At 45.4% G+C, this 9461-nt stretch overlaps 2 protein-coding genes across 2 annotated transcripts in view; one reads left to right on the top strand and one right to left on the bottom strand.

The window, feature by feature from the left end:
- Positions 1–352: 352 nt before the first annotated feature.
- On the bottom strand, positions 353–2670 carry LOC131727275 (phosphomannomutase 1-like; the record flags this gene model as incomplete). Its single annotated transcript, XM_059018805.1, is given in 2 exon segments — positions 353–470; positions 1764–2670. Coding segments are annotated over 2 exon segments (202 nt in total), but the record flags the coding sequence as incomplete, so codon positions are not given.
- A 3022-nt stretch (positions 2671–5692) lies between these two features.
- The window catches only part of LOC131727274 (guanylyl cyclase C-like), a gene marked incomplete at its 3' end in the record, with an annotated part of 20588 nt that continues 16819 nt past the window's right edge, over positions 5693–9461 (top strand). Inside the window, 2 exon segments of the mRNA XM_059018804.1 lie at positions 5693–8167; positions 9371–9461. The exon segment at positions 9371–9461 is cut by the window's right edge and continues 22 nt beyond it. Of these exon segments, the coding sequence (XP_058874787.1) occupies positions 7924–8167; positions 9371–9461 (335 nt within the window).

Here is a 9461-nt window from a genome sequence, read left to right as displayed (position 1 = left end):
AGAGAGAGGAGAGAGGAGAGGGAGAGAGAGGAGAGAGAGAGAGGAGAGGAGAGGGGGGAGAGAGGGAGGGAGAGAGAGAGAGGGTGTAAACATGAGATTGATGAGTAACTGAAATTGGTCAATTATACGGCAGATCTGTTACAATGACACTGTAATTGTAATTAATTACTAATTACACAATTACAATTATATTTAACCCCCAGGTGACTGAACTGCTCCCTCCCTCACCCCCTCCCCTAAGAGAAAGGGGGCTCCCTCCAGTCCAGTGAATCTATCAAGATACACACACACACGCACACACACAGACACACGCACACGCGCACACACACGCGCACACACACACACACTTTACCTTCATCCCCCTCTCCCAGCTGCTCTGCGATTTTGTTGTAATCAGACCCCCCCACCACTCCGATCTTCACTTTCCTTCTCAAGATCTTCAAAAACGCGTCCAGCTGGGGATCAATCTTCTGCAATTTCACGTAAAAAACAATAAATAATAAATAAAATCTACGAAATGACCGTTACTCGATTGTAAAGGTGAGGGAAGGACGGCTGGTTTTTTTTTTTCCTTCTCTTTAAAGCGACTTCCAGAGACTAGGAGGGTGAACTCTGCATCATCAACAACTGCTGCTGCTGCTGCAGAGTCACTTCCAATAGGAGCTCGTTTGTTTGACGTCTCATCCGAAGGACGGAGCACAAGGAGGTGAAGCGACTCGCTCAGGGTCACACGCACACACACACACACACACGCACACAGGACGGAGCGAAGGGACAGAGACACTGTTAATACAGGAGAGAGGGATGAGAGAGGGAGAAGAGAGAGAGGGAGAGGGAGGGAGAGAGAGAGAGGAAAGGAGAGAGGGAGAGAGGAGACAGAGGGAGAGGGAGAGGGGGGAGAGAGAGAGAAGGGGGAGAGAGAGAAAGGGGGAGAGAGAGAGAAAGGGGGAGAGACAGAGGGAGAGGGGGAGAGAGAAGGAGGGAGAGAGGAGAGAGAGAGGGAGAGAGAGAGGAAGGGAGAGAGGAAGGGAGAGAGAGAGAGAGGAGACAGAGGGAGAGGGAGAGGGGGGAGAAAGAGAAGAGGGAGAGAGAGAGGGGAGAGAGAGAAAGGGGGAGAGAGAAAGGGGGAGAGACAGAGGGAGAGGGGAGAGGGGGAGAGAGAAGGAGGGAGAGAGGAGAGAGAGAGGGAGAGAGAGAGGGGACAGACACAGTTAATACGGGAGAGGGGAGAGAGAGGAGAGAGAGAGAGGGAGAAAGAGAGAGAGGAGAGAGGGGACAGACACAGTTAATACAGGAGAGAGGGGAGAGAGAGGAGAAAGAGAGAGGGAGAAAGAGAGGGAGAGAGGAGAGGGAGAGAGAGAGAGAAGACAGAGACACAGTTAATACGAAGAGAGGAGAGAGGGAGAGAGAGAGAGGGGGAGGGAGAGAAAGAGAGAGACACACACAGCGAGTCAGTCAGTGAGCGAGTCCTGATCTCACCTCTCACGTTAACGAGTTGGAAAAACCAAAACACAGTAACGTGTCTTTACTGGTTAGCAGACTCTGTACTGGGAATACGAAAACAACACAGCGGCTCTTTCCCAGTAAGTACTGGTTTTATTAAAACATACAGCTCTATGTATTCTGACTGAACAAAACTGCGTTTGCAGATTCATTCGAGGGTATAATCCCGTATTATTAAAGGTACGTATTTTGTGATAAATTAATAATAATAATAATAATAATAATAATAATAATAATAATAATAATGCCGCGTCACATACCTCCCTCGCTGGAGTCAAAGTGCCGTCCACGTCAAAGAGGCATAAGATATTTCGTTTTTGTCCGTCAAAACCATTTAAATCCATTTTTAAAAAATATTAATATTCTCCGTTAGAATACACCGAGGGAAACCGTAAGCGGGCTAATAAATACAATGAATAAAACACACACACACACGAACAAACGTTTCTTCTTTTTTAAAAAAAGGGAATAGGTCAATAAATAGAGGTTTGTATGCAGTTTGAATATTGATCCGCGGATCGATAATCGCTACAGTAACTCGCGTCGGTTTCGCTCGTCTGGTTCTTCAGAGAGCTCGCTGTTGGTTAGATTGTAATTCTGGGAAGGCGTCGCTCCCTCTCGGCCAATGGGATGGCGGGGGGAGGGGTCACGTGGTTGGTACGTGATGGTCAGCACGTAGCAGCGTTACTTTTAATTTAATTTAATTAATTAATTTATTTTATTTTATTCAAATCCAACCGCAAAACGAATTTTGGAATCGCCCCGAATATCAATTTAATACGAATGTAATGTCTGAAAATTAATTTTAAAGAACGCTAATCGAAGATTATTATTATTATTATTATTATTATTATTATTATTATTATTATTATTATTTATTTATTTCTTAGCAGACGCCCTTATCCAGGGGCGACTTACAATTGTTAAGGACCCCAGAAAGAAAGACAGACATGAAAAAAAGAAGGGAATAAGAAAGAGAGAAAAGAGAGAGAAAGAAAGAGGGAATCAGAGAGAATGAGAGAGAGAAAGAGTGAAAGAGAGAAAGGAAAAAGTGTGTTAAGACATGTTTGTTTCCATTCCTTGATCTCTCCCCTCCCTCACGGTGTCTGAATGACCTTTGGCCGCTCCTTGGTAACCCTTGGTGACCGCTGGTAACCCTGGTAACCTATCCCCCCCCCCCCCTCCCTTCCCCTCCCCCCTCCCCTCTCCGTCTCTCTGATTCATTTCCACAGCCTGTGCTCAAGTCCTGCGTCTCTCTGGTCCTGTGTCTCTCCATTCCTGCGTCTCTGGTCCTGCGTCTCTCTGGTCCTGTGTCTCTCAGGTCCTGTGTCTCTCAGGTCCTGTGTCTCTCCATTCCTGCGTCTCTCTGGTCCTGCGTCTCTCTGGTCCTGCGTCTCTCTGGTCCTGTGTCTCTCTGGTCGTGTGTCTCTCTGGTCCTGCGTCTCTCCATTCCTGTGTCTCTCTGGTCCTGTGTCTCTCTGGTCCTGCGTCTCTCTGGTCCTGCGTCTCTCTGGTCCTGTGTCTCTCTGGTCCTGTGTCTCTCTAGTCCTGTCTCTCTCTGGTCCTGCGTCTCTCTGGTCCTGCGTCTCTCTGGTCCTGTCTCTCTCTGGTCCTGCGTCTCTCTGGTCCTGTGTCTCTCTGGTCCTGCGTCTCTCTGGTCCTGCGTCTCTCTGGTCCTGCGTCTCTCTGGTCCTGTGTCTCTCTGGTCCTGCGTCTCTCTGGTCCTGCGTCTCTCTGGTCCTGCGTCTCTCTGGTCCTGTGTCTCTCTGGTCCTGCGTCTCTCTGGTCCTGCGTCTCTCTGGTCCTGTGTCTCTCTGGTCCTGCGTCTCTCTGGTCCTGCGTCTCTCTGGTCCTGCGTCTCTCCATTCCTGTGTCTCTCTGGTCCTGTGTCTCTCTGGTCCTGCGTCTCTCTGGTCCTGCGTCTCTCTGGTCCTGCGTCTCTCCATTCCTGTGTCTCTCTGGTCCTGTGTCTCTCTGGTCCTGCGTCTCTCTGGTCCTGCGTCTCTCTGGTCCTGTCTCTCTCTGGTCCTGCGTCTCTCTGGTCCTGTGTCTCTCTGGTCCTGCGTCTCTCTGGTCCTGTGTCTCTCTCCATTCCTGTGTCTCTCTGGTCCTGCCTCTCTCTGGTCCTGTGTCTCTCTGGTCCTGCGTCTCTCTGGTCCTGTGTCTCTCTGGTTCATTTCTCATCCTGTGCTCCGGTCCAGTCTACTGGCTGTAGTTAGTGTTTGTTTGTTTCATTCACTTGCTAGCTCAAGTAAGTGTCGAGTTACACAGCCTGCCATTGCCAGAGGCAGCGACGCTTCACTTGGCAGAGAAACGGTACATTCTGATCTCTCTCTGTGTCTCTCTTTCCCTCACCCCCTCACCCCCTCTCCCTCCTCCTCCCCCTCCATCTCTCTCTCCCTTCTCCCTCTTTCTCTCTCTCCTACCCTGTCCCTCCCCCTGTCTCTCTCCCTTCTCTCTCCCTCTCTTCTTTCTCCATCCCTCTCTCTCTCCTTCCCTCTGTCTCTCTCCCTCCTCCACCTCTCTCTCTCTCTCTCTCTCTGCTCCACCAGCACAGAGGGAGGCTGTTCAGAGAGTATAAGACCCTCCCTTTCTCTGTCTCTGCTCAGCACAGAGGGAGGCTGTTCAGAGAGTATAAGAGCCTCCCTTTCTCTCTCTCTGCTCAGCACAGAGGGAGGCTGTTCAGAGAGTATAAGAGCCTCCCTTTCTCTTATTCTGCTCAGCACAGAGGGAGGCTGTTCAGAGAGTATAAGAGCCTCCCTTTCTCTCTCTCTGCTCAGCACAGAGGGAGGCTGTTCAGAGAGTATAAGAGCCTCTCTTTCTCTCTCTCTACTCCACCACCACAGCACAGAGGGAGGCTGTTCAGAGAGTATAAGAGCCTCCCTTTCTCTCTCTCTGCTCAGCACAGAGGGAGGCTGTTCAGAGAGTATAAGAGCCTCCCTTTCTCTCTCTCTGCTCAGCACGGAGGGAGGCTGTTCAGAGAGTATAAGAGCCTCTCTTTCTCTCTCTCTACTCCACCACCACAGCACAGAGGGAGGCTGTTCAGAGAGTATAAGACCCTCCCTTTCTCTCTCTCTGCTCAGCACAGAGGGAGGCTGTTCAGAGAGTATAAGACCCTCCCTTTCTCTCTCTCTGCTCAGCACAGAGGGAGGCTGTTCAGAGAGTATAAGACCCTCCCTTTCTCTCTCTCTGCTCAGCACAGAGGGAGGCTGTTCAGAGAGTATAAGAGCCTCTCTTTCTCTCTCTCTACTCCACCACCACAGCACAGAGGGAGGCTGTTCAGAGAGTATAAGACCCTCCCTTTCTCTCTCTCTGCTCAGCACAGAGGGAGGCTGTTCAGAGAGTATAAGACCCTCCCTTTCTCTCTCTCTGCTCAGCACAGAGGGAGGCTGTTCAGAGAGTATAAGAGCCTCTCCCTCTCTCTCTCTCTGTCTGTTGTCTTTCTGTGTGCAGATTGATGTTAATAACGTCTCTCTGTGTGGTGAAAATTCAGTCAGTCTGAATGATGAATTAGTGAAGGCGTGTCGACGTTTACAGCATTCATCGTGGGAAAGGCAATGTTTATACAAGTCAGGGATTGCACTGGCAAACAGAGGCCTGGCAAAAAACAATTCAGAACCGCGTGCGACACACTGAAGAGGTCCCATCTCGAGAAGAGAGCGACCGACTGGTCATGAAACTCACTCGGGATCTTCTTCAGCTCACAAGATACTGAGAGGATCAGAGTCTGGAGCTGACTGTCTGTCTGTCTGTCTGTCTGTCTGTCTGTCTGTCTGTCTGTCTGTCTGTCTGTCTGTCTGTCTGTCTGTCTGCAGCTTTAATGACACTAAACTCTTTTCAGAATGTAGTAAACTAACACAGACCCCAAGAAGAAGGGATTCTATATTATACTGTAGCGTCAAGCTGAACAGGATTGTGGGGCTCTGTCTGTCTGTCTGTCTGTCTGTCTGTCTGTCTGCAGATTTAATGACACTAAACTCTTTTCAGAATGTAGTAAACTAACACAGACCCCAAGAAGAAAGGATTCTATATTATACTGTTGTGGAATTCAATATGTTAACAAGGGAACATTATTCAGCAGCTTTCATTGGACTCTATGAAGCTGAGGGAGTTCATTCTATATAGAGGGGGTGGAATTCAATATGTTAACAAGGGAACATTATTCAGCAGCTTTCATTGGACTCTATGAAGCTGAATCAGTTCATTCTATATAGAGGGGGTGGAATTCAATATGTTAACAAGGGAACATTATTCAGCAGCTTTCATTGGACTCTATGAAGCTGAGGGAGTTCATTCTATATAGAGGGGGTGGAATTCAATATGTTAACAAGGGAACATTATTCAGCAGCTTTCATTGGACTCTATGAAGCTGAATCAGTTCATTCTATATAGAGGTTGATGCTGCTAAACTTTTGCCCACAGCTGTACATGATGTACCGTAATAGAGGTCTGTATCGCTTGTGATACGAGACAACAGCATAAAGAACTACAGCTCCCAGCATGCCTCGCCATTGCTGTGGGTGCAGAGGCATGCTGGGAGCCGTAGTCCTAGCCAGCAAGTTCTTTCCACAGGGCGATGCAAAACGTTTGACCACCACAGCTGTGTGTGCGCGTATATTTGAATGAAAATCTCTTTCTAGACGCTTTTACTGGGTCAACAAATACAACAGATTTATAGAGAGGACGAGGGCGCTTCGTTCATTACTAGAAGCGGTCAATATTTAAACAGCGTTATCTGTGTTTTGCCACAGATAGCGTCTCCCGAGTTTACAACCCTCACAACTTCATCAATAAACAAAAAGTCTTTTTTTTACAACGAGCGAACTTTGTCCTCTCCCTCTCGTCCCTCTTAAACTCAGATAAACACACAGACATAATAACAATAATAAAGGCGTATTTTTCTGACGCTCTCTTTCCCCTCCGTGTATTTTCATTACCAAAATGTAGAGGCTACAGTATTTATTTATGAATTTTCATAGCGCATATATTCACTTAAACTGGACACGGTACCGCCCGTATTGATGTTGTTGACCAACCAGTATCGTCTACTGCCGCTAATATCGTTTAAAATCGATACCACTTTATAGGTATCGGCGACGATTTATTTGGCGGGAGTTTTGGTAAGTTCGCAAAGCGCGAGCGCCGTTTTGTGAGAAAAAATATATACTTTATAGACAATTATTTTACGATACGAAAGACAAGCAGTTTTTTTTGGTGAACCCCCCTTCAAAAAAGGGCTGTTTAATTTATTTGTTAGTTATTAATTCATTAATTAAACCAAATGATGAGGCGAGATGGCAGACCAGCTAGTGACCGTTACTGAGGAGAAATTTGAATTTTCGGGTTTCGGGTTTCGTGTTAAACGGCCATATTACATGAAAGAGTGTCTTTTTTTTTAAATCTCTGGCTTGGAGTTATTCATTAACTACGCCACAGGAGGAACAAAGTGAGTTTATAGATTTATTATCCAGGAAATAATACTACTAAAATAAAACTTCACAGAGACAGAGAGAGAGACAGACCGAAGCCGCCAACAACAACAACGCTCAGGATCGAGAAGTTTCTGCGTCGCAAAATGGACGTTTCCGTTTCTCTGACTTGAAAATCGTTTTTTTTTATTGTAAATGATTTGTTTTAATTGATCGCCTTTAAAAAAAGAAAAACAGAAAGGCTTGTTCTCCTCAGTCTGGTGTGTTGTTATTAACTTCAGACCAGACAACAACATGACAACGTTTCCGAGAAGCTGCCTTCAAAGTTGAAGAAAAATCTGTACCGTACCCGTTTAAAATATTTATAATTGAGTTCTGCTGTTATTTTTTTTAAGGTAATTCAAATTAAAAAGCGACTTTTTATCGTTTTTTTTTTCTTTTTAAGTCCTAAAACGCAACCTTTAAAGACGTGTTTGTTTTTGCTTAATAATAATAATAATAATAATAATAATAATAATAATAATAATAATAATAATAATAACCTACTGTAGTTTCACGAGTAACGTATTAATTCAAATATCTGCTGAAATTGAAGTATTAAAGATATATTCAGCTGAAGAAATTGCACTTTTCGATAACTTATTTAAAAAACTATTTTTTTTCTCATTTTACCTATTTTTTTCTTACCATACTTAAAACGTATAAATAAATATTAATATATTTTAGATAATTTTTAACTGCGCATATTTTTCGTCAAGTAGTCTCGAGCGCAAAAACGATACTTCTTTTTAAAAAATAAATCTACATATATAATTGTAATTATATATATTACATTTTTACCTCAAATGACAATATTCCAAGTCACCAGAAATATTTAAAACGAGTAATAAACCGAATAAAAACTAAAATAAATCGAGATATATTTTGTTTTTTACCGCAAAAGATAATATTGTGAGATTTAATATTTATTACAAAACGAAAAAATTAAAACATGAATAAAAATACAATTAAAATGAGTCAAAGGGTGAAATCTCTGAATTTGGCGGGATTCATTCTGTTTTCCGGCTGCTGTTTTTGCCCGTGTTTCTCCTCGAGAAACTGCGAGGATAACACGTTCACGCTCAACGTGGTCTTGCTGGAAGACAACGAATCGCCGTGGACTTTGGAAAAAGTGAAGCCGGCGATCGAGGCTGCCATGGAGGTGGTTGAAAAAGACCTCAACGCCAACAGACAAGGTAACACGATAACTATTGCGCGATATAAGGCGTGCAGGGGAACGTGTGATCGTTTTAATACAGCTAATAAGAAGTGAACTACAGCTCCCAGCATGCCTCGCCGTTGCCGCGGGTGTGGAGGCATGCTGGGAGCTGTAGTCCTAGCCAGCAAGTTCATTCTACAGGGTGATGAGGCTAAATTTTTGTCCACAGCTGTACATGATGTATTGTAATAGAGGTCTGTATCGCTTGTGATACGCGACCACAGCATAAAGAACTACAGCTCCCAGCATGCCTCACCATTGCCGCGGGCGCGGAGGCATGCTGGGAGCTGTAGTCCTAGCCAGTAAGTTCATTCTACAGGGTGATGATGCAATGTTAATAAAGCTAATGAGAAGTAAACTACAGCTCCCAGCATGCCTCGCCATTGCCGTGGGCGCGGAGGCCTGCTGGGAGCTGTAGTCCTAGCCTGCAAGTTCATTCTACAGGGTGATGATGCAATGTTAATAAAGCTAATAAGACGTGAACTACAGCTCCCAGCATGCCTCACCGTTGCCGCGGGCGCGGAGGCATGCTGGGAGCTGTAGTCCTAGCCAGCAAGTTCATTCTACAGGGTGATGAGGCTAAACTTCTGCCCACAGCTGTACATGATGTATCGTAATAGAGGTCTGTATCGCTTGTGATACGAGACCACAGCATAAAGAACTACCGCTCCCAGCATGCCTCACCATTGCCGCGGGTGCAGAGGCATGCTGGGAGCTGTAGTCCTAGAAGCATCCCGTGACTCTCCAGCACTTACCTTGGCGATATCGTACATCACAGAGATCTTAAACTCCCAGTCCATGAAAGTATCGTCAGGATACGAGATTTTATCATTGAGCACATACTGAAGAGACAAAGAAAACAGAATTGATTACAGGAGGGGCCAGCGATACTGTTAATAAAGCTAATAAGAGGTGAGAGAATGGATTTTAAAGATGGTCAGCGCTCCTCTAAAGGGAGGGACCAGCGATGCTGTTAATAAAGCTAATAAGAGGTGAGAGAATGGATTTTAAAGATGGTCAGCGCTCCTTTAAAGGGAGGGACCAGCGATACTGTTAATAAAGCTAATAAGAGGTGAGAGAATGGATTTTAAAGATGGTCAGCGCTCCTTTAAATGGAGGGACCAGCAATACTGTTAATAAAGCTAATATAGGAAACTGTGTGTTTCTCCTGCCCTTGTAGGTTTGAATGTGACATTGCAAGCCACATATTATGGGTTCAACACGTCTCTCTACCTGACGAAGGGCTGCGCATCGAGCACCTGTGAAGGTGT

Source organism: Acipenser ruthenus, unplaced genomic scaffold, assembly GCF_902713425.1.
Source record: "Acipenser ruthenus unplaced genomic scaffold, fAciRut3.2 maternal haplotype, whole genome shotgun sequence".
NCBI classification, from domain to species: Eukaryota; Metazoa; Chordata; class Actinopteri; order Acipenseriformes; family Acipenseridae; genus Acipenser; species Acipenser ruthenus.
This window is presented reverse-complemented; position numbering and strand designations above follow the sequence as displayed.